Genomic DNA, 24,027 nt, shown 5'->3' on the forward strand with positions numbered 1-24,027 from the left:
CGGAAATGGCTGAGGGGAGGGGCACCCACCCTCCCCATTGCTCCCCAGGGCCTCAGCAGCCCCTCCTGGCCTCCAGCGCTTCCCGTGGCTTGGCCTGCAGAGCCCCAGGGCTCGCACATTGGCCCCTGCCTTCCTTCTGCCCGTGGCCCAGCCCCCTGGAGAGGCCACCAGAGGGGAGTAGGCTGCTGCCAAAGTGGCAGGCAGGATCAGGCTTGTCTGAAGGCTCCCCCAGGCCGGGTAGCGGGGTGGGCGTGAGGGGAAGCTGCCCTGCCTGAACCTGCCCCAGGTGCCCATATTTACCCACCTCCTTCCTTCTCCCATCCAGAGAGAGGCCCCTCTGTTGGAAGGTCCTGTGCAGGAAAAGGCCCGAGCCTCTGCCTCTCCCAGCGCCCTCACCTACCTGGATTGCCCGGGAAAGTCGCAGCCGGCCTAATTTCCCCATTTGTTATACAGGCATAAGTGGGCCTGCCCTGCTTCCCTCCTAGATTCTGGTGTCTGGGGTTGCCTTGGGGGCATCCGTGGGCAGTAAGCCTGGCCAGGTCCCAGGGGCTTCCTGCAGACCCACACCGGGCCCCACCCCAGGGAGACCCTCCTCACTTGGGGCCCATTTTGGCTGGGGGAGGGGCCGTGAGGGGCTTCAGTGGGGCTGGGTGACCCCTGAGCCTCACTGCCGGATGGAAATGTGGAAGGAGTCCCTGGGGAGTGGAGGGCCTGTGTACTCTAGGCCAGCACCTTGTGAGCAGCTTGGCCCTGCCTGCTGCTTTCCTGGGCAAGCCCAGTTGGTGTGGGCCTGGGCTGGCTGCAGCCGGCTGCCCCCCGGAATCCTCCCAACCAGCAGGCCAGGGGCCTGGGACCACCTCCGGGTCTGGGCACAACTGCTCTATGCCCCGGGTTCCCATCTGTCCCAGTCTTGCCACCCCCTTCCATACTCAGGCACCCCCTCAGTGGGTCATGTAGCTTGCCCTGGCTCCCACCATCCCCAAGGACAGAGTGGGAGAGAATGGAGCAGCCTTTCTGGCAACCAGGCCTGCAGTGTGCTTGGCCAGCAGAGGTCACGGACCCGGGACATGGTTCAGTGGACTCAGCTGGAGAGCCAGCCCCAAACGCCCCCAGCAGGTTCCAACAGCCCTCCTGAGTGTGGCCCCCGGGGACAAGCTCAGAGAAGCTGCGTGCCTGTCCCAGGTCACACAGCAAAGCAAAGGTCCCCCATGTCGGGGGAGCACCCAGTGTGCCTGGCTCCTTCAAGCCCCAACACCCCACGATCACACCCAGGTCCTGCCAGCCCCCGGAAGGTCACGGTGCCGAGTAGGGAGAAGGCCCTGTGCTTGCCTACCTGGGCAGTGTGTCCCTCCTTCTTCCCCTGATTCTGCAACCTCCAGGGCAGAGCAGGGTAGGCCTAGGCCTCGAGTGCCTGCTGCTGCTGCTTGGGGCCCTTGCCTGGGAGCCACTGGAAGGGGAGGATGGAGGCAGGAGAGCAAGATGGAGTGGGAGAGAGGGAGGAGACTGTTCCCTTCTGGCCTGGCACCCCTGCCACAGCCGCTACCTCACAGGGGGGATGAGTCAGGGCTGGAACGCCCAGTGGGAGCCTTGGAAGGCTTTGGGATCCACAGTTCACCTGGATAGGTGGGGGTGGGTGGGGTGGTCTGGCCAGGCCCAGGGAAGGCTGTGGGGAGAGGTGGGCAAAAGCAGGCCTCTTCTAGCCTGCCAGGGCTGGGAAGGGCTGGGGGTCTCCACAGGGAACCTCCGCCCCCCCATCTGGCCCCTCCACCAGAGTAGGGGATGGATGGCCCTGGGAAGGCCAACCAGGGCAGGACAGGCCACCCAGGCTCCATGTGGGCTCCCGGGACCTGTCCCGGGGGGATGGGTGCTCTAGACGAGACGAATCAGCTCAAACCAGCCATGCTTGATGTCGCTGCATCTGGGGGCCACAGAGAGGCTGAGGCAGCGGCCATAGGCTCCAGCGCAGGCTCGTTCTTGGGAGGAAGGGACTGAAGCTGAGGGCTTGGAGGCCCTATACCAGGGCCCTGTGACAGAGGCAGAGGACAAGGTGTGGCTGGTTCTCCCGCCACCCGCCTCTGGCCGGGCCCAGGCAGTGGAGCAGCTGGAAGGGTGGGGGCTGGGCAGGCTTCCCAGCAGAGCCTCATGTCCACTCTGGGAGCCGGCACAAGACTCAGCTGGTAGAACTGCATGGCGGAGTGGGGGGGGGGGGGGGGCCGGGAAATGGGCCTTGGGGGGCTTGGGCCCCCTCAAAGTGCGTTTGGAGCTCGCTGGACACCGCCCCCCCCAGCCTCCCTGCTCAGAGCAAAGGAAACAAGTGGTCACAGCGGTGAGGCCTCCGGCCCGGTGCCCACAGATGTGAGCAAGGGAAAAGGCCGGGCTTCCTGGAGCCTGCACCGCCAGACCAATAGGGCCTTCCTTGTCTAGCCCTCTGAAAGCCAGCGCAGTCCTCCGAGTGGGATTGCTCCAGGTCAGCGCCAAACAAGACGCATTGGCAGCCTCTGAGAACATGGAGGGGCCGTGCCAGGCATTCAGGCCAGGCCAAGGGCGGCGGGAGCAGGACTTAAGGTCTGGCATGCCCTGGGAGCTTGCTTGCAGATGTGTGGCCTGCTGCTGCCAAGTCGTAGACGCCGGGCACTGTCCTGAGGCCTCAGCCCAGGGTGTCTGGCCCCACGGAGCAACCCGACCTGAACTCTGGCGTGCGTGCCACCATCTACCTGGCCCTGCCAAATCCCTGGGACTACGTGGATGGGGAGGGTTGGGAGGGGGACGGGCAACACCGGGTCCCCTCTCCCCCACCCCCCTCTGTCCGCCAAATCCCTCAGGGGCCAGCTTCAAACAACAGGCCGGAGGCAGGGGCACTGTCCAGAGCTGTAGTCCCGGCTGCTCCCTGCTGCCCTCCCAGGCCCCAGCCCACTGACGCTCTGATGGCGTCTCATCTGCATTTGTGTGCCAAGCAGAGAGCGGGGACGCATGCCACCCATGGGTCTGCTGAAGCCTACGCAGGTGCGTGTGTGTGAGAGGGTGACCGTGTGAGGGGCTCGTGGCTGGAGTGGGGAGGGGGCAGGCCCTGAGCCCCACCCCATCTGCGTCTGCACCCCAAGCCACCGTCGGCTGCAGGGCGAGCAGACGCGTGAACGTGGCCGGCCAGGGCAGCTCTTTCCTGCCGTGGCCCTGGCACTGCGGGTGTGACTGGACGGAGCTGGGCCCCGGGCTCTGTCAGCCTTCAGGGAGAGGTATGACCTGAATGCGGGAGTTGGAGCCTGTAGGGAGCCAGCAGGGAGCCGGCCCTCTGGCTACAGAGGGCTGGTCCCGGGGACCCGACAGGGTGGCCCGTGCTGGCTCGGTCAGACCTCTCTCCCCACAGCATTCAGGAGAGCCATCCACCCCTCCCCCACTCTGCCGGGAAACCTCTGGAAAGCAGGAGGGTCAAACTGTTGGCCAGGAGCCAGGCAGCAGATGACCCAGGTCAGCTGGGGGTCCTGAGTTTCCGGCTCCTTTCACACCTGAGCCGTGTGTCCTTCCTCCTCCTCCCCACTCACTGAAGAAATCCTGAGCTCCTCCTCACCACGTTCTAGAATGTTTGAGGAAGAGGGTGGATGCTATCATCTCCCAGGGGCGGGGCAGGGGACTTAAACATAAACATAAACATAGCCCTCCCAAAGACCAAAAGAAGCAAGAGCTGTTTTTACCACTTAATGAATAGGTAAACTGAGGCTCAGACTTTGCCCAAAACTCTTGCCCAAGGCCACACAGTAAGGAAATGGTAGAACTGGACTCCACTGTCTGTCTGTCTACCTGCCCATGTAACTGGCCCCACCCTCTGTCATTGCAGACTGTGCCGCAGGTCCCAAAGCCACAAGACCCTATACTCCCTAGGCTGCGCGGGGGGCTGGATCAGCCCCTGGGTGCCTGGAAAAGACTCCTCGGCAGCTCCCTCACCTGAGCTGCGAGGTGATGCTGGTGGAAAGCTGGGCCCTGCTCTGTGGGCCCTTTGCCCCCTTGCGGGCATCATGACTCCTCTGGCAACACGGGGCCTCTCTCTGACCGCCGAGAACAGTAGCGCCCTACTGTCTGGAGGGCCAGCCGCCCCTCCGTGGCCCCAGCACACCCACCAGCGCTTGCTTCAGGTCTGCAGAGGCATGGAAAAGCCATCATCCCAGCCAGGCCAGGGAGCTTCCCTGGAACATTTTAGGTCCCAGCAGGCACCAGACCCCGAAGGGAGATGTTCTCAGCCTGGTTCCCAGAGCCCGGCGCCCCCCCTGCCTTGCTCCCTGGCTGGGCTAGGCCAGGCCAAGGCAAGGGGGCTTGGCCCTGCCTTCTGGGCAGAAGAGTGGCCAGGCCCCTGGGAGTGAGACCCTTCCCTTCCTGGGCCCAGAGTTTCCTGCAGCTCCTTCCCTGCATCGGGTTCCCTGTTCTCTGCCGGGAGATCAGATCTGGCTGGGGGTGGGAGCCAGCCTTCTGCAGTCAGCCCAGGGGGCCCCTCCCAGGGCTCCCCCAGTGCATGCCTCCTTGCAGCCAGGTGGCCTCTAAGGCCCTGATGGACCATAATCAAGGGCGAGCAGGGACTCAGACTGCAAGATCAAAGTCACATTTGCCTCCGGTCTCCTGGGACAGGGCTGCCAGAGCCAGCCTCTCTCTCTGCCCTCTGCCCCTCTCCTTCAAGTCCTGCTTCTGTTCCCCAAATCCCCAATCCTGCAGCCACCTGGGCCTGTGTCTGTCTGCTGTGTTCCACTTGGCCATCCGACCCTCAAGGGGCAGATGGTGGGGGAGAAACAGGGGTGAGCTTAGAGTCACAGAGTCCTGCAGCTCAGCCCCAGGCTGGTGTTTGTGGAGTTTGGCTTCCAGATGCCATGGACTGGGAGAGCTGAGTGCTAGGAGACTGGGTGGAGACCCCAGCCCCTTAAAACTGAGAGATGTGTTACCACAGGGAGGGGCTGGTGAGTCATCTGAGTTCCGGGCTCCCGGGGATGACAGTGATGTTGTTCCGTAGGCTGCCATGGGAACTGAGGCTGGTGGGTCCTAGGCAAGAAGGTGTCTTCCATGGCCATCCCATGAACTGCCCTGATCCAGAGCAGGGCAGTTGGGGGGGACACGAGAAGCCAAATGCTTCTCCCTGGGGCAGCTCCCAGGAGCCTGGAGTCCTAGAGGGAGTGAAGGAGGCCCCGGGGGGACACTTGGGCTGTGGGCTCCAGGTGAGGGGGCGATGAATCACAGCCACCCACCCCCTGGAGGAGCTGGCCACGAGGGCCCCGCCCCATGCCCACCCCAGGGGCCACTGGGAGGCTGGCCTGACCACGGGGCCGGCCAGTTGGGCTTAATGGGCCTCAGGCCCGGGAGCAAGACTGAGCAGACACCTTCCCCGTTCCCCCGGCGCAGCCCCCCTCTGCCGGCCCCCTACTGGCTCCCTCGAAGGTGGGATTTACAGAAGGCATCCTGTGGGTGATCAAGGTGTGGGCCCCAGCGTCTGAGCAGAAGAGGACAGGAGGGAGGGGAGGGGCACTGACTGGCACTAGGGTCAGCTGATGGGGGGGCAGAGCTGCCAGGACCCTGCCTTCAGGGAGAGCTCTTGCTCAACACCCCCCAACTCCATGGCTCACAGCGAGGGTGCCTGGGAGAGCTACCATCACCCCTCTTGCCCCTCAATTTGAGCCAAGCCCTTGGGCTGGTGTGTCCCCTCGCACCAATGGGGCCAACAGGTGTGGAAGGAGGCAGCTCCGGGCAGTGACCAAGCTCTCTCAACCTGGGATGACCGATGAGGAGGGTGGGGAGGGAGTCACGGTGGGGGTGGGAAGACCTTTTTTACAATCAGGGGTGTTGGAAGGTCCCTAGAGATGTGCAAGACAAATGACCTGGTGGCTCAGCAGATGAGGCTTCAGAGGCCTTGGGGCTGGGCCTGGGACCGTCCGCGGGGGGGCGACGGGGCAGGGTGGACGGCACCTGCCAGTGCCCACTGCTTGTGTGCCCCAGAGAGATCCTGCGAGACGGCTGCGTCCCCACGCTGCTAAGGACAAGTGACTGCTGGGGCAGTCCTGTGCTGCGCTGTCTCCGCGGGGCTTCCCCAGGGAGCGGAAGAGGGATGGCAGTGAGTGGCCCAGGAAGCAGGGCAGCTGGGAGAGATTGGAGGCCCTATTGGAAGGCTCTGCCCTCTTGTGGGGACTTGGCACTGGCACCGGAAGGGACACTCTGGGGTCTCTCAAACACTCCCGTTCCTCCTGTCCTTCCTTGTTTATGCTCCTCCAATGGGCCAGGGCCACTGGTAAGATGGGGAAGAAATTTCGTCAGAGGACTGGCATGCCAGCTTTCTGGGCCCCTGAAATGAGCCTGCACAGAACTGCCCCCAGCCCATCAGCGAAAAAGCTGGGCTTCAGACTCCCCATCTACAAAACGGGCACTCGAGTCCCTGCTCCAGGGCAGGGCACAAAAGCCGTGGGATGGTTTGTGCCCACTGTGACCTGGGTTCTTGGGGCTTAAAGGTAGGCCAGTGGGCGGGCGGGTGGGCCAGGCTCCCAGTCTGCTCTCGCCGTCCAGTGTGGTGCCTTCCTTTCGAGGCACCCCCACCCTCCTGCCCTCCAAGGCTACCCCGAGCTGTCCCACCAGAGCCAGACACGGGCGGCTTCCCCGCGAAGGCGCCGCCTCTGCCTGAGCAGCCGGTGTCTCAGGGAGCCGAGGCCCAGGCAGCTGCATGTCTCCAGGAGGCGCTCCCCTGTGTGTTCGCGGCCGCCCGCCCGCATTCTCACCCCGCACCAACCCTGTCCCTGCGGGGACCTCCCCCAGGCACCTTCTTTCTTGGCACTGAGGGAGGCCTGAGCATCTCCAGCCTGTCTCAACGCCACTGAGTCCCTGTAGGGTGGAGAGTTGGCGGGCCAGGGAGCAGGGGTAGGACTGGCCATATCTGCAACCAGAGTGGCCCTTAACGAACACTGTTCGAGAACAGTCTCCCTGGCCTGAACGAGGTCTACCCTGCCTGCCCTAAGCCACCACCCTGCCCTGGAGCACCCCGGGCCTCCTGCTCCCCTCAGCAGAACCAACTCGGGCAGCCCTCACGAACCAGTGCCTGGGCCGCAGCCCCACCCACGGAGCAGTGAGGGGGGTGCTCCCATCCCCCAACCCTCCAGGGCACTTGGTGACACGTGCAGAGAGCTCCATTCAGCCTTGCTCCTCTCCTGGGTCGCTTGGCACGCCCCGCAGCATGCCAGCCATCTTGGGAACTTGCAGGACAGGCCAGTGGCCCTGTCACCTCCCACTCCAATCCCCACGCGGTGCAGGTGGCCACAGGTTGTCATTGTCAATGCCCAAGTGACTCTGAGGCTTCCCTGGGTGGTACGGCATCAATAGCCAGGGCTTGTCAGTCAGGAGCCCTGGGTCCTGGCCCCAGCTTCGCATCTGACTTGCTGTGCAGTTGTAGGCAGGTTCCTGCCTGTCTCTGGGCCTCACTGGTCCCCTTTGTACAATGGAGGGAGTGGGGGTGAGACCAGCAGGGGCCACTCCTCCCCTCCCAAAGCACTCTGGGGGGCAACCTTGCAACTATGCTTTTGCTTCAGACCTGGGGTTCTCCCTCCAATCTAGAGTCGCCCCATGCACCAGTCGGTGGGGGGCTGCTTTTGGGGGACAGAGCTCTTGAACCTCACTGATCCTTAAAGGCATCCATCCTGGGACAACGGTGTCTGAGTTTGAAAGTGGATCTGTGGCCTCACCCCTCCCCAGGGTCCCCAGAAACCCTGCAGCGTCCCAAGCTAGGCCTGCGCAGGCTAACATGGCATTCCCCCCCCCCATTCTGAGTCAATCCAAGGGGGTCCTGGGGACAGGCAGAACTGAGCCGCCCAAGCAGCCGCACCCAGGGACCCTGTGGCCAGGGCCCTGTGGACCCACCCCTCACTCAGGAGGAGGTAGAGGAAGGGAATTAGCCTGTGAGGAAGGGAGAAATATCTGGGCAGGCTGCCTGGGGTGTGCGGGGGAAACCAAGTGTCCGAGCCCACACCAAGGGCTGGTGCTGGGCAGTGCGGACTGTTCCCCAAGGGTGCCAGAGCAGAGCGCGGAGGGAAGCCCCCAGGAGTGCAGGGTGCTCTCAGGGACTCAGGGACTCCCAGTGAAGGACGAGGGCTCCTGGCAGAGCTGGGATGCCAGCCACCCAGCCATGCCTGGGCCATGCTCGGGGTTGGGGGGGGGAAGTCAAGGGGAAGAACCTGAGAGGCAGGCAGGGAGGGTAGACATGCAGTGTTGCTGAGTGAGGTCAGAAGGGAGAGGAAAGGGGGGGCAGAAAACACAGAAAGGGACAAGGACTAAGGGAGCTGCAGCGTGGTGACGAAGGGGTGTGGGCCAGTGGGAATCGTGCCTGGAGGTAAGGGGCTGGCAGAGACAAGGGTAGGGATGTGGAGGGGTGGTGTGGGGGCAGCAGGGACGGGCGGCATCTCCAGGACGGTGAGGGGACAGTGGAACCAGGGATGAGACAGGGGGGGGACGGCAGGGACGGGGGGGGGGGGGGGCTGGGGTGGGGGGCCCTACCTGGAGAGGGCAGGCAGCCGGGCACAGGCTGGCTGGTTGGCAGGCTTGGGTGTCAGGCAGTCAGTGCGTCTGTCCGTCTTCGTCGGGCCCTCCGAGAGCAGCTGCTCACTCCGGGGCAGTTTGTGGAGAGAGGGAAGACAGAGGCGGTGGGAGGGAGGCTAAAGGCTGGGCGGGCTGGCCGACAGGGAGGGGACGACGGCAGGAGGGGGCGGGGAGGGAGGGAAAAAGGGAGGGGGCTGGTGGGGCGGAGAGGGAAGGAGAGAGGGAGGGAAGAAGGGAGGGAGGGGGCAGGCCTCCGGGGGCCCCCCTGGAAGCTTCAAAGGGAGCAATTTTCTTCTAGACGGCTGGGCCCCCAGGCACATGGGGAAGGTCCACACTCTCACTCACACAAGGACCCTTGGTGTCTCTGGGCAGGCACAGCCTTAGATAGTCAAATTTTCCACTGCCCAGATAGGGACACTGAGGCCCAGAGAGGGGCGGGAACTGGCTTGCTGGCACTTGCAGGCAGAGAGCAGAAAGGGAAGGGAGGCGAGGGGGAGGCGGCCTGTGGTTGCTAGTCCAGCGAGTGGCCCCTGGAATTCTGTCCTGAGCTCGCCCAGAACCTCGGGCAGCCTGGGCCTGAACAAGGAGGTGGTTCTCCGCAATCAGGGAGGCAGCTGTTGCGGATTTCTGGATTTTAGCAGGCTCCCAGGTACTCTGGACATCCCAGCCCCCCACTCCACTCCAGTCTTTTTTCCCTGGAAAAGAGGACTGGTCTTCTCTGTGTGAACTCAAGATGGGACTCAGCTGGGGACTGACAGGAGGGCGTCACAGACTCTGGGGGTCTTCCCTAGCTTGCCTACCCTGAGGCTCAGACAAGCTGAGAGTGGAAAAGTGAGTCATCTTTCTTTGCTCAATCCGTGCGGTCCCCTAGGAGGCAATGAATACTCTGTGGGTGGGCACTTCCTCGGGGCTGAGCCCTGTGCGGGCCACTCATAGGGTCGAACTGGGCCAGCCTGCCAAACGTCCCAGGAAGAGGCCACCATCAGCCACAACCCCACGTGATCACTGGGAGCCCAGCTCTACCTGTGTCTAGAGCCCAGGGCCTTAGCACATGTCCTCTCTGTCCAGTGGGGTCCCCTTCTTCCCCTCGTCTGTGTACCCACAGAAACTAAAGAAGGGACGGAATGCCCCTGAGATCAAAAGAGAAAACTGCATGGAGAGATGACAAACTCCACAGGCAGAGGCTGAGGGAGGTGGGGGAGAGGTGGGTCCCAGAAGGGAGAACAGGAGTGAGGCCTGCGGGTCCTGAGCACCTGGCCAGCTGTGCAGGGCCACGTGCAGGTGGGGTCTAGAAGGTTCTGCCTGGGGGTGTGGCTGGGCCCGGATCCCCTTCCATGTGCACCAGTATCAGTTCAGGGCCCCCGGCCGAGGACTGGAGACACATGGTGGCCTGATCAAGCCATGGTGCCTGCCTGCAAGAAGCTTCCAGGCCACGGAGAAAGGAGATGTGGGAAAAACAGGGTCTGGGGTGGGAGCTCTTGTTTTCATGGGTGAGGCGGCTGCAGATGCTTGGGACCTGGAGACTGGAGAGAACACATGCCCTTCCAGACAAGGGGAGTCGTTTGTCTGCTTGTTTGTTTGTGTTTTTTACTGTTTATTGGAGACATACTCAAACGTCTCTGGCAGTAGAAGCCCACGTAGCGTCCCTGAGCTCTGGCGTCCCCAGTCATAGTGCCCCCATCATGGATAAAACACCGTGCTCTGTGAAAGGGGCCCGTCACATATTGCATGATTCCACATGAAACATCCAGAATAGGCAAACGTATAGGGACAGAAAGCGCATGAGTGATTTCTTAGGACCAGGGGGTAAGTGGGGGGATAGAGGGTGGCAGCTGAAGGCATCAGTTTTCTCTTCCAGGTGATGAAACTGTTCTAAAGTTGACTATGGTGATGTTGCACACTGAACATACTAAAAACCACTGAATTATACATTTTATTTTATTTTTTATTTGTCAGAGAGAGAGAGAGAGGGAGATCACAAGCAGGGGGAGCGGCAGGCAGAGGGAGAAGCAGGCTCCCCGCGGAGCAGGGAGCCCGATGCGGGGCTCGATCCCAGGACCCTGACATCATGACCTGAGCCGAAGGCAGATGCTTTACCGACTTGAGCCACCCAAGGGCCCTGAATTGTACATTTTAAATAGGAGAATTATATCTTAAAAAAGAAAAAGAAAGTAAGACATGCCCATTACCCCAAGGAGCCTTTAGCTGCATCCAAAGCCCCACCTGGTCTTGTGCCCCCAGGCCACCCTCCACTGGCCCTGCACGGCTCTGGGGGCTGGGACCCTAGGAGCCAGCACTCAGGTCCTCGGCCTCCAGGAGTCCCAGTGGGAGCAAAAAGAGCCCTGAATGCGGTGGCTGGAGCTCTGCTGGGGAAAGGCACTCCGGGGGCTCCAGGGCTGAGCTCTGAGCCCTGCAGGGAGGGGACGGGGGCACTCTTGTTTCTTGCTTCCCCAGGGCCACACACAGCACCAGAGACTCGGAAAGGCTTCCTGGAGGAAGTGACTTAGAGTAGACAAGAGAAAAAGGAGGGAAGAGAAATGTTGGCAGAGGAAGGGATAGCACACAGCAAGGCGCAGAGGGTGTGGGGACCAGTGGGGAGAGAGTATCACCCCAACTAGGTGGGGTAGCCTCAGTGTCCCCTGCACAGTGCACAGCCTTGGGTGTTGACCAGGCATGCTCCTGGAGGGAGCTTGGGGGTGATGATGGGCAACACCCTGCACAGGGCACATTATGCACCCTGGAGCTCTTTCCTGCAGTTGGGGGATGCATCTGGGGCAGTATTTCCGTAAATACGGCTCTTGCGCCTGGAAGGCTCTTGTGTCTGTGGTTTGCAGTCTGCAATAAGGCATAACTGAGTCACTCGGCCGGCCTGGCCCTCTAATTTGGGGGCCACTCCCAGACCAGCCAGGCAGCACCTCAGTCCTGGGCCTTCCCCTTCCTCCTCCCTCTCCCCGCAGCCCAGGGACAACCTGAAGCCCAGCTGGGAACAGCCTGTCCTTGTGGCCCCCTGCCGTCTGGCAGCAGGAGGCAGGGGAGGGCAGGCATGGAGGGCAAGGCCGGAAGGAAGAGCACGCATTTCCTGAGGCCCCCAGGCTCTGGAGGAGGCCCATGCACAGCTGTCTTAGCTCCACAAGAACGCGTGCTAGACAGGGCTGGCCAAGTCATGGGGGTCAGCGGGGCTGCGAGAGGCAGAGCCCGGCCTCTGCCAGCATGAGCCCATGGGGGACAAGGGCCATCTCCCAGCATGCCCTGGACCTCCGGGACACCACCAGACAGGCAGGCCCCCAAAGCCCGAGCGTGGACACTTCCCCAAAGGGCTACAGAGCGCTGGCTGATCCTGACGCTCTAGGCCCCACTGCTGGCTCCCTGCTCAGAGCAGCCGGCCCTCAGCTTGCTGGCCCAGCCCATCCCCCAGGACCCAGCCTGGAGCCCTAGAGTACAGGGAAGGTGCCTGGAGGTAGCATGGCAGGGGTAGCAGTTAGGGGACAGGAGGGCTGGCAAAGGCAAGGGTGCTAAGCAAGGGCGCGCGTAGGAGGGGAAGGCAGGGCTGGTAAGCAGCTATGGGGGGCTCCTGGGGCAGGGCAATCTGAACCCATTTCCATCCTGTATGCCTGTGTGCGAAGGACCTGGAGTCAGCTGCAGCCTGTCCCCAAACAGCTGTGTGTGTCCTGCCTTCAAAGTGAGAGAGGGAGGCCCGGGAAAGAAGCAGGGCACACGGCAGGCAGGCTTCGAGTCTCGGCTTCCCTTTGGGCATGAAACTCTGCCTCTGGTGGGGCTCCCTGGAGGGTAGAGTCTGGAAGCCTGGGAGGTGGCCCAGCATGTCAAGGCCCAGGGGCTTGAAAGGGACCCCTACCGAGGTGACAGCAGTTGAGAGAGCTGCCCCCGAGCTCCAGCCCACCCAGCTGTTGGTCCCATGAGCCTCTGGGGCCTGGAAAGAACAGCATGGCCCTGAGCTCCAGGGGCCCTCTGGCACCCCCTTCTGGGCCCTTCCTGGCCTCCCTGCCTTGCTGTGTCTGCCTAGGCCCCTGCTTATTCCTCTCTGCAATCTACACGTCGCTCCCCCTGTCTGTTCTTCCTGGCTCCTTGCTCCTTCCTTAGATCTCCCATCTGTCTCTCTGTCCCTTTCCTGGGCACTGAGTCAGTCAGTCAGCCTCACTGTTCTCCGCCCCCCTGAGCACACGTGCTACTGGATCAGAAGCGAGGATGTGCTTGGAGAAGCATGATGGTGAGCAAGTGTGACGAGCGCTACAGAGGAAAGCACACAGGCCTAGGTACTAGCACAGGATGGGGGCGCAGAGAGGACTTCCTGGGGGGAGGTGGCTCTCCAGCGGCCCCCTGGGCTGCCTTCCAGCCCTTCCCTGGAGTGCTCACACAGGGTTCTTGCAAAGCCAGCCCAAAGCAAATGCTCTCACCCCAGGGAGCCCCCTTACGCCCCCGTCTCCAGGACAAGTACCCGGCAGGGTCGCAGCACATACACATGGAGGTCACTTCTTGAGCAAGCGACCCCACCCGGAACTCAGCCGAGATCTCCGAGAGGGTCCTCGAGGCTCCTGGGCACTGCGGCCCCTTGAAGCCAAGCCAGCATCTCCAAGTTCACGGCCTCGCACGTGGGCCTCACTCACAGCCTGCTGGCTTCATCCACTCCCAACCTCCACACCCTCAGTGGTGGGGCAGCGACAGTGGGGAGCCAGGCCCAGAGTCACCAGGGGGCAGCCCCTCCCAGCCGGAGTGTCTCCGGGGCCTAGGGTCCTAACATTCGGGAGCCCTGAGGTAGCATACCTAACTGTGCTCAGGGGGACCCTCTGGGTGCAGGGGGCTGGGCACCATTCCCCATGAGGCTCACGTTAAACAGACCCAAGAGGGAGCTGAGCCGCTGCAGAGCGGGCCGAGCCTCTGCCATCTGGAAGCTTCCCAGCGCTGATAGCCGAGGTGTGGCCAGTGGAAGCTGGCACTCTCTCTGCCAGAGCTTTTTTTGACCTTCCCCTGAGGACATAATCACACAGCGGCTCTCTGCCCCAGGCCGCCAGGGCTGTAATTCCAGGGCCCGAAGGGGTCCCCACGGAGGCTGGGCCTGTGTCTAGCTATCTTTAGAGAGGCGTGGTCTGGCGTGTGGCTACAGGAGGGAAGGTGGACAGGGGGCTGTGCCACACGGAGGCGTCTGGGGGCTGCCCGTGAAGCCGGTGAAACACAGGGAGGCCATGAGGCACCCCGGGACAGCCATGGTCTTCCCCCCGGGGGGACGCCAGCGCCCCCCCCCCCCCGCCGCGGGGGCGGGATCCCCCCGCTGCCTGCAGGGCTAGGAGGCTCTGGTGGGGGCAGGGGGTGAGGGCAGGCGCAGGGGAGGGGGCCGGGCAGCCAGTGTCTCTTGGACTGGCCCTGCATGGGGCACACCATGCTAGACGTAGCCTTTGCTCCTTCCTGAGCCCGTTTCTCCCGGATGTGGGGGGCTTAAACCAAGCTTGCCACCACGTGGGGTACGAGGCAGGAGGAAGGCTTGGCACCAGATGTGCAGAAAGCAGGCAGGGAGCCTGGCGAAGGAGCGGGAGGCTGGCCCTCACGTGGGGGTGCTGGGGATAGAAAGCTTGGAGAAGAATTTGGAAGCCGATGGGCAGGACTCCGGGACTGTGGCTGGGAGGGGTGGGCAGAGATACAAGGTTCCACCGAGGTCCTTGGAAGGAGACATCGCTCCGGCCCCAGGGGTACACCTCTGCTCCCTGTCCCCACTCTCCACCACTGCACTTGTTGCCTTATGGATCCCCTTCCTGGTCCCCACCGTCCTTACCCTCAGTCTCCCCCGCCCACCTCCGTACCCCTGTCTCAGTCCGAGGGCTGATGAGTGCCTCCCTTCCTGCCACCTGACTGTAGTCACCCCTCCGATGCCCAGCGCTTTGGGGTTCCTGAAGAGAAGTGCAGTAACCACCTCCATGGCAGCACCAGTGAGCGGAACATACGGGGCCAGGGACGTGGGTGAAGAAGGGGCGGCTACAGGGCGTCGGGGGTGGGGGTGGGGGTGAAGCAGGGGGCCTTGGTCCCGCCAGCAGGTACCACATACATTGCACTCGCTTGTCCTGGCTGGGGCTCTGTCTGGGGGCGTCCCACTGGGGGCCATGCTGCCTGGGCCCTCTCCCCTCTAGGACTGAAGCCCCTGGCCTCTAGCTGCTGGCAGCCCCTGCCCTCATGAGAGAATTGTACTCTTTGTCCTTGGTCACAGGCCAGCTCCTCCCTGGGCTACTCCTGTTCCTATCCTCCCCTGCCCGAGGTGGTGGCCCCAAGGGCCTCCCAGTAAACTTCCTGTGAGCTAATCCTTGCCTCCTAGTCCTGGTCGGTTTCTGGGGAGCCTAGGGGCAGACACCCACTAGGGGCTTGGCAGATCATTAAGGATTGGCTTCCAGGCCTGGGTTCACCCACCTGACAGCACCCCCAAGGGCCAAGTAGCTTCCTGTCTGAAGTGGAACTTACCCCAGTAACCAACCACCTGTGGGCTGCCCCTGCCCTCCTCAAGGCCAGGTTGTCCTGACAAGCAGTGGGCTCTGGGAGGTGGCCCTTCTCCTCCCAGGCCCTCCGGCCTCACGTGCTCAGGAGGGGTAAGAACAGCAGGGAGGAGGGCGCCTGGGTGGCTCAGTTGGTTAAGCGACTGCCTTCGGCTCAGGTCATGATCCTGGAGTCCCTGGATCGAGTCCCGCATCGGGCTCTCTGCTCGGCAGGGAGCCTGCTTCTCCCTCTGACCCTCCCCCCTCTCATGTGCTCTCTCTCTCTCTCATTCTCTCTGTCTCAAATAAATAAATAAAATCTTTAAAAAAAAAAAAAAGAACAGCAGGGAGGAGAGGCCAGTAGGGGAGGGTGGTTCACCTAGCCTGAACTTCCTGTGCCTCCCAGGGCCGGAGCCCTCTGACTGCGGAGAAGGAGGGGACTGGGGACTGACCATAGCAGGAGAGCAGGGGCCAGGCCGGGCAGCCAGCTGAGGGGGAGGGGTCATGAGAGCTGGGAAAGCAGCAAGCCCTCCCTCCCGTCGGGGGCCAGCGCCTCAAGGGCTGCTGACCTCTGACCCAGCCCAAACAGGAAGTGCCCTATCTGTGGGCCTGGGCCCTGGGGAAGAAGGAATGCAAGGATGAGTCCAAAGCAAACACTCCCCAAGCTTCCCAGGCCTCTCCCCGCCCCCTGCCTGAGTCTGGCCCTTTCTCTGCTGAGAATTCGGGGGTGGAATGGGGGTGAGGGTTGGGGGTGGGGGGCTGGCTATAGAACGGGACTCACACGAGACTTGCATTTCCCAGGCCCAGACCCCAGCCAGAGGTGGTGGCCGGACAAGGTCTCCGCAGTAGGCACTTGGTGACTTTTTCCTTCACTCCACCCACATCCAGGCAGCACTGAAAGCTGGGGCCAGTCCTGCTCCTGCCACATCCTTGATGCCTGTCACTTAGCTATCTCTCTGGCCCCCATACCACCATGAGCCTCCCACTCCCCTGGGGGCAGGGGCTGGGTCAGCTGTGGTCTCTGCTGGTTGTGGCCTCCCCATCCCTCACCCTCCCCAGCATTGGGTGAGATGGCATCATGAGCTGTCAAGGCTGACCTGGTGACCCTACACTGTCCCCAGTGGTCCCCTCCCAAAAGCAGGGTAACTGCCCTAGGGACTTCAGGGGGCTCTGCACACCCTGTGTTCCCACCCAGCACAGCTGACCTGTCCTGTCCTCAGGGCTTGGCAGGGCTGAGCTCTCACAGCTTGCTGGTGTCTGCGTCTGCCTCCCCGACCAGGCAGGCAGGCTGCAACTCTGGCCAGGGGGCAGTCACCCCTGGGTTCCCAGGGCCAGGCCTGGCCTCCCACAGACCAAGCACTCCCCACCCTTCCCTGGCACCAGGTCTCACAAAGGTACGTTCGGGTCCCACATCACTGCATGCCTGCCCCTGCCCCTAAGGTCCTTCGGTGGGGCCCTGGTGACCCACAGGCTGGACTGGGGATGTGTACGCACCAGGGATGGGGGGAACCAGGGTAAGGGCAGGCACCAGGGGCCCCCAAATCAGCCTGCTCTGCCAGCAGAGCCCATCTCTGTGGGTCCATACCTGGGACAGGGATGCTTCCTGGAAGAGAGGTACTGATGCTGTCTGAGCTGCTGGGTTGCCACATCCTTGTGAAGGGTGACTTCAGTACCCTGGCCAGGGCAGGTAAGGGTGGGGAGGCTCTTGGAGAAGCTTCTGGAACCAGGCCCTCTTAACTCCCTGCTAATGAAGTGGTGTGGAGGATGCAGGCCCTGGGGACTCTGTGCACAACAAAGCGCCAGCATGCAAATGCAGCTTAAATCCAGGACGAAGAGAGGGAGGTTGGTGGAGGCTCCTGGGCTTGAATGAAATGCGTTTATTATGCTCAAGTCCAAACCAGCGCTGCACCCTGCTGGGCCATTTACTAAGTGAAGGGGCCTCAGCAGTCAATGGGAAGGGGGAGCATCTGAAGCAGCAGGGTCTTCTAGATCTTTCTCCTAGTAGTGCAAAGATCAAGTGGAGCTAGGCCTGCCCCCCCCCACCCCGAAGTCCTAAGGGAGCAGGGGGCTCCTAGGAGCCCTCCGCCACCCCCTCCCCCTGCTGAGGCCGGAGGACCACACTGCAGTAGACCTGGATGCAGGAGAAGGTGGTGGGTGGGATGCGGCGCCGGTCAATAAGGTTGTTCTCCAGGTGTGTGGAGATGAGATTGGAGTCTTGAGCCACTCGAGTGTCAGATGGAATTCAGGGGCACGTGTCTATAGGGTGGGAATGGCAGGGTCAAGCAGAAGAGAGAAGGCCCCAGAAAGGGGAGGCAGGTATCATACAAGAGGAGAGAAACAGAGGGCCCTATAGTGAGGGGGGCAATACGATTGAGTCACGGCCACCGGACCCAGGGCAGCGGGTCAGGCAGGTCACTGCCACCACCTGCCACGTCCCCACTTGAGGCTCAGCCCTTGCTGCTCTGGGCCAGGGCCCTCTCACCTCCCCCTTGCCAGCCCCTGCCCAGATTTTTGCTGTCTGTAAGCCCTCCACCTTGGCTGCCCTGGGCCTGCCAAGCACCAGACCGGGCATAGCCTCCTGTCACGGCAACCAAGATGGATAGATGGGGACAGTGAAGGATTCCTCCCATGGGCCCACCTGCCAGGCAGGGCCACCTGGCCTCAGCTGCCCCTTTCTCCCCTGGCTGGCAGTGCGGCGTGCTGGGACAGCATGATGGGCGTAGGCGCAGGGCCCTACCTGATCTTGCTGTGGCTCAGATGCGGCACCTGCAGCCCCCTGAGGCGCAGGAGGCCACGTGGGATGGCCTGCAGCTGGTTGTGATCCAGCAGCAGCTCAGCCAGGGAGGTGGGAAGGCCTAGGAAGGACACGCCATGGCCGCCGTCGGCGTGCGGGCTGTTGTGGGACAGGCGCAGGAGCTCCAGGCCGGGCTTCATGTGTGCAAACACGTAGCCAGGGACGCGCTCGATGCGGTCGTGGTGCAGCGTCAGGCGCCGAAGGCCCCGTGGCAAGAGGGAGGGCACGTGCACCAGCCGGTTGTGGGATAGGTCAAGGGTCTCCAGCTTCCTGCAGGGCGGACGGACGGGCGTGGAGTGAGCGAGTGGAGCCCGGCAGGAGCCAGAGCCACAGCTGAAGCCCCAAGTAAAGGTGCCTGGTGCACACCCGAGAAGGGAGTGGGGGATTGGCTCCCTGACGGCGGTGGCCGCCAGAGCTCCCGGCGGTTGGGAAGGGCAAGGAGGCCAGCTGCACCCTGACCGTGAGTCAGGCCAGGCCCTGTCTGGCTTCTGCGTCCTCCTCTGTCTAAAGAGGCTGGGAAGAGGGGATCTGGGTGGGGTCCTTCCTTGTTCACCGCAGGGCTAGGGAGGCCAGTCCTTCCCCCACCTCGGGGGCTCCTCAAACGTACACCGGACAAAGGAAGTGCAACTGGAGGTGCGTGCTCACCCCAGCCTGGCTCTGCTCTGCCCCTCCTCGGCCTCGCGGCCCTTGCCTTTTGTCCCTGTGCTCTCTTGTCATCTTCCTGTCTCACCCGGGCTGATAAGCAGGAGAAAGATGGGGAGGGAAAGAACACTAAGGCTCCCAGGGGTCAGGGCTGGGGACCCGGAGGGATCAGGGAGGCGGGCGGTGGAGCTTGGGTGGCCGTTAGCCCAGGTCACTCACTCCGTGGCGGGCCGTGGGTCAGGACCAGGGCCGGGCAAGGGGAAAAGCAGAAACAGAGGGTGGGGATGCTTCTAGCATGGGTTGGAGCAGGGAAAGTGGCTTTCCTCAGTGATACCCCCAGCCCCTGTGCATGGGGTCAGCCCTTTGGCCTTGGGGCCCAGGCTGCCCTCAGCCCACGGGGGTTAGGGCTCCAGTGCCCCCTGAGCTTGCTTTCCCAGCAGCCGCCTCCCCTTCCACAGGCCGGAGAAAAGCTGGGCAGCGCCAGCAGGGCTTGACTGGCTGCCGCCCCCCTGCCCAGGCCCCGCGGTGGGAGTGGAGGAGAGGAACAGCGGCTGGGTGGCCCCGCCCTAGGCTGCTGTCTGCTTTGCTTTGCCCCCTTGGCAAGAGGGGGAGAGGAAAAAAGAATAATTAAACCCAAACGTCCTGGTAACTTTTTCCTGGAACATGAGGGTGCAGGGCAGGAGGCTCTGGTCCCCGGAATGTCAGGTCGGAGTGTCTGTTGACCCCTGCCTACCACCCCCCTGCCCTGCCATGGTGGTTGCCAGACCCCATGGATTGTACTCCCCAGCCCTCCTGCTGCTTCCCGGACCACATCCTAACTCCATAGGCAGGGCTGATGAGAGCCGGGTCTCCTCCTGGATCCCTTCTGTTGGTGCCTCCTCCCAGCTATCCAAACCAGATCCTAAGGACGCATCCTGGACCCTTCCTGGAGTGGGGTGAATAGTGGCCCCCAAATATATGTCTGCCCAGAACCTGTGAACGCGACCTTATTTGGCAAAAGGGTCTTTGCCGATGTAAGTGAAGGATCTTGAGATGAGCTCATCCTCGATTAGGGAGGGCCCTAAGTTCAACGACAAGTGTCCTTATAAGAGACAGAAGGGGACAGACTCAGAGACACAGAGGAGAAGGCCATGTGACAACAGAGGCAGAGGCCAGAGTGATGTGGCCACGAGCCGAGGAATACCTGAGGCCAACAGCAGCTGGGAGAGGCAAGGAAGGATTGTCCCCCTGCAGACAGAGCGCGGCCCTGTCGACACTTGGAATAGAAACCTCTGTGGTCTTAAGCTCCCCGGTTTGTGGTACTTGTCTAGTACGCCCCAGGAAACTCATATGCTTTTCTCTTTCGTGCCCCTTCCTGCCCCTGTCACCCCCTAGCTAAACTCAGCAGCTGACCAGGTCTCAGCGCCCGCGCTGTCCCTGTCTAGGCCCATAGCACCTCCCAGAGAGCTGGCTGGGTGCCTACAGGGCGAATCCAGGCATGGGCAGAGGAAGGGGTTTCTGTGGCTTTGGGGATTTTGCTGGGTGGAAGGGACAGGGAAATCTTGGAGGAGTAGGTGGGCGGCTCAGGGCCCAGGTCACCCTGAGCCCTGCGCATGGAGGCCGATGACCCACCTGAGACCAGGCCCAAGCACCAGAGCCACCCCTCCTCCCTACTCTCTGGGTTCCTCTGGGTGATTCTGCCCTCTCTGGCCTCCATGCGCCCATCGGGGTAAAGCTCGGGCAGTGCCAGGGCAGGTGGCAGCCGTCACGGGAGATCAGTCCGAGCGCGGGGGGCCAGCCGGTCGTCCTGGAGCCGGTTGTTGCTGTGGCTGTAGTTCAGCACGCCCTCGGTCACCTCCTCGATGACATTGGCGCCCACGTGCAAGCTCCTAGGGCCAGGGCTGAGGGTGAGGGTGAGGGGCCCACCTGCCTGGCCCGGCTCCCATCTGTACCTGGCCCCATCTGTGAGACCCAGGTGTCCGCATCTCTGCTGCTCTCGGGGCCGTAGGCCATCTTGCGGAGGGTCCCAGCAACACCTGCTAGCCACGGCTCCTCCCAGCCCCACAAGACACAGCGCTAAAGAGCACCGTCAAGCAAGGGGGCCATGTGGCGCAGGGAGGGCCTGAGCCTTGCTCGGGGACACCCAGGAGGTCCAAGACAGTCCCCAAAGCCTAACTCTGGGCCTCCGGGAGTCGGGGGAGAAGCCCTCTGGCACTGAGGCTTTGCGGGGTTATCTTTAAAGCTCCCTTCCTGGGCCGCTGTGCTCTGGCCTTTTGCTTACAACACGGCCTCCCCTGGCCTTGGGGCTCACCCGCAGGGAGGCTGGCAGGCGGGGCCGGGGGGTGGGGGTGGGGGGGGATGGTCCGCAGACGGTTTCCATCCAGCCTCAGGCAGAGCAGGCTGCGCAGGGGCTGGAAAGCCGGGGGCGAGATGTCACCATCCTGCAGGTGGTTCCCTTCGGCCTCCAGCGTCAGCAGCCGGCTGAGCCCTGCAGGGGCAGGTGGGTGGGGGAGGCACGGGCCACTTTCCCAGACGGCTGCTCCCTCCTCTGCCCTCCAGCCAGGCTACCCCAGGGCAGATCCCCCACCTGCTGTCACCCACGTGCTGTCCCTTGGCCTCCCCTGCTTCCCAGGCCCCCTCGGCCCCTGACCCCAGGGCCTGCCCACACCCCGGAAGCTGCTGCGCTGCAGGCCCTGCAGGAGGTTGTCGTTGAGCTTGAGCTCTTGCAGGGAGGCGGGCAAGGCTGGCACTGTGGATAGCGAGTTCCCATCCAGGTTCAACCGCTTCAGCCCCGTCCAATTCTGGGGTTGGCATGGCGGGGCGGGGGGGAAGTGGGGGCTGGGGACTGGGGTGCCACCAGCCAGGCTAGGCTCTCTGGGCATGGCTTTGGGCTGGTCCTGCCCAGGGGACACCTATCTGGTGGCATTGTGGCTTCCCAGTTCCCGCTTGGACGAGGTCGGTGAGGGTTTTGAGAACCCCTACTCGGTTTCTCCCAGAAGCGACGCTCCCTTGAGGGGCCTGAGGATCCGTGGACTGTGTCATCTCAAACCACTGAGGCCCACCGGGCTGGGTACTCCGCGCAGCAGCCCCTCCAGGCCTTATCCCCCAGGAGAGAAGCAACAGATGCCTGGAGCCATCTCACACCTGCCAGCCTAGACCCCCTGGTCGCGCGAGTGCAAGGACTGCTGCACAGCTTGAAGGCAGAGGCAACCAGCTTGTTCTTGCTCAGGTCCAACCACTGCAGATTGGGCTGCCCCCGGAACGTGTGTGCTGGGGGACTGGCGATTTCATTCTCTGTGCAGACACAGGGGGGCTGCATTCCACGCTCCCTTGTCTCCCTCCCCTCTGCCAGGGCCTCCCCAACATGGACCGGAGGACCTGGCCCCCCCTTTTTTTTTTTTTTTTTTATTTGAGACAGAGAGAGAGAGAGAGCACGAACAGAGGTGGGGGCAGAGGGAGAGGGAGAAGCAGACTCCCCGCTGAGCAGGGAGCCCGATGCGGGGCTCAGTCCCAGGACCCTGGGATCATGACCTGAGCCAAAGGTAAACACTTCACTGACTGAGCCACCCAGGCGCCCCTGGAGCTGGCTCTTCTGACTGTCCCAAGTCGGGGCACCTTCTCATTGCCAACCAGGACCCACAGGGAGGGGGGCCATTTCCAGGTCCAGCGATGTAGCAGCCACAGTGGCTGAGGACCCACTAGAAGGGAAGCCCAGGTGTGTGGCCCTCTCACTCTTGCCACAGGGTTGAGTATGGGGGAGGGGGTCACCTACCTGCCAGGTAGAGTGTGGCTAGGCCAGGGTCAGTCAGGGCAGGGATGTGTTTCATCTTGACATTGCTGCAGGCGATGGCCGCCTGGGTCAGGAGGCAGGAGGCTGGGAGGGCATGGCCTGTTTGGCGGTGCCCCGGTCTGTAAACCTCTGTCCGTGCCCTTGCCCGCTTCTAGGCCTCTTCCGCCCACGGCCTGTGGTCTCCTTGGTGCCGCTGCCACCTTGGCCTTGGCTATGATCCTTCTTTTGATGCCGGCCCCCTGAGCCGGGTCGGTGGAAGGCCCCTGGAGGACAACAGATACGGCCCCCAGCAGCAGAGGCCTGCCGAGGGGCTGGAGCTTGCCTGGGCGCCCCCCCGGACCTGCCAGCAGATTGGCCAGCCAAACTGGAACACAGCACGAAGGACGACAACAGCCCAAACGGGGGCCCTGAGGCTGGGGAAGAGGACCTGCCTTTGAAAGGTTCCTCTCCTGTCTGCACACGGGGCCACTCAGCTTGGGCGCACTGGGAGTGGGGCGGGGCCCGAGGGGCTGGTGATGCTGGTATGATTGGTGAAGACTCGACCAAGCCTCAGCCCCTTGAGATTCAGGCACAGCCCCTGCAGGCTCTACATGGGGGCTTCCTGTCCTGGCCGGTTCTCACCGCTGGGAGGTCTCCCGGGCTTTGGGCCCTTTCTCCTGGCTCCCCGACCTCCTGTCTTCCTGCCTTGGCCCTCTTTGGTGGCCACTGCCCCGTCTTGGGCTTGGGGACCCCTGCTGGCCTGCAGGGGCCTGAGCTTGCTGGCCTGGGGCCTTGCTTCAGCCCCCATTTTGGCTGCTGGGCCCCTTGCTGTGACTCCAGTCCCTCCTCTGAGCCTGGAGGGGGGCCTTCCGCTGGGGCTGGGGGCTGGGTGGGGGCTGGGTAGGGGCTTCCTGGGCTCCTTCCTTGGAGGTGGGCTGCACCTGTGGTCAGTCCAGGTGCCCATCCTCAGGTCTGTGCAGGCCGCCGTTCCCGAAGGTGGCTCGCACCTGACCTGCAGAAGGAGACAGTACGGGCTGGGCGGGCTGGGTCCCCCGCCTGGCTGAGAGGCTGCACTTCTGTCCTAAGGGGGGATCAGTCACAGGTTGGCCCCCCTTCCTCCTCTCTCTGCCCAGGCCTCACTTCTTCTTCTCTCTCCTACCCTCAGGAGCTCTCAGCCTTCTGTCACAGACCCCCGAGGCCAGCGAGTATCTCGTGCCCCAGAGTGGAGGCTTTTCGTGGCCGCAGAGTGGAGGACCACAAGCACCAGAGAGAGAGCAGAGTGCTGCTCAGTGTCATAAGCAGGCCAGCGGCCCATGGGCTGGGTCACCCTGCCTGCCTCCCCTCTAACACATGGCAGCCCCACCTTAACGAGCCCTACCATGGGCATCCCTTGCAGGTCCTGGGCCCACCCACCAGCTCCTCTCAGCCCACCCCTGGGCCTCGGGGTGGGGCAGCCAAGCATGAAGGTCACACCATAGCTGGTCTCCTGGGGCCGCTGGCGCCACCCCTCCCAAGCCCTGGGTCCCCCCACTTTCAGCCTCCCACATGTCTCCCGGTCTCCTCAGTCGGTCTTAAGGCAGCAGGCTCCCCACCCAGCAAACCTGGATCCATTACTCCTTTCCTCCCTTGCCCTCACTCTGGGCTATGGGCACCGGGCCTCCCAGGCTCTGCCATCCCCTCTTGCCCTCCTGAGAGGGTTCCCTGAGGCCCATGGGTCCCTCCTAACCCCCTTGGAAGCACCCAAGGTGAGCACTGGGTGGGCAGCCTTGGGGTGACCAACCTTCTCTCCTTCTGCTCCTGCCCCGGGCGGGGGGGGGGGGGGGGGGGGG

The 24,027-nt window shown here is 63.0% G+C and overlaps 2 protein-coding genes across 2 annotated transcripts in view; both read right to left on the minus strand.

Annotated features, from left to right (window-relative positions):
- Positions 1-1,449, minus strand: part of BGN (biglycan) — a 22,160-nt gene extending 20,711 nt beyond the window's left edge. Inside the window, exon 1 of the mRNA XM_044911901.1 lies at positions 1,334-1,449. The gene's annotated coding sequence lies outside the window, so the exon portion shown is untranslated. The remainder of the gene's footprint in view (positions 1-1,333) is intronic.
- A 15,636-nt stretch (positions 1,450-17,085) lies between these two features.
- Positions 17,086-24,027, minus strand: part of LOC123323415 (extracellular matrix protein 2-like) — a 7,705-nt gene continuing 763 nt past the window's right edge. The window contains 10 exon segments of the mRNA XM_044911902.1: positions 17,086-17,248; positions 17,250-17,270; positions 17,752-18,078; positions 20,199-20,318; positions 20,382-20,505; positions 20,741-20,917; positions 21,098-21,230; positions 21,641-21,723; positions 22,202-22,303; positions 22,390-22,482. Of these exon segments, the coding sequence (XP_044767837.1) occupies positions 17,086-17,248; positions 17,250-17,270; positions 17,752-18,078; positions 20,199-20,318; positions 20,382-20,505; positions 20,741-20,917; positions 21,098-21,230; positions 21,641-21,723; positions 22,202-22,303; positions 22,390-22,482 (1,343 nt within the window).

The sequence above is a fragment of the Neomonachus schauinslandi genome, chromosome X (assembly GCF_002201575.2).
Source record: "Neomonachus schauinslandi chromosome X, ASM220157v2, whole genome shotgun sequence".
NCBI classification, from domain to species: Eukaryota; Metazoa; Chordata; class Mammalia; order Carnivora; family Phocidae; genus Neomonachus; species Neomonachus schauinslandi.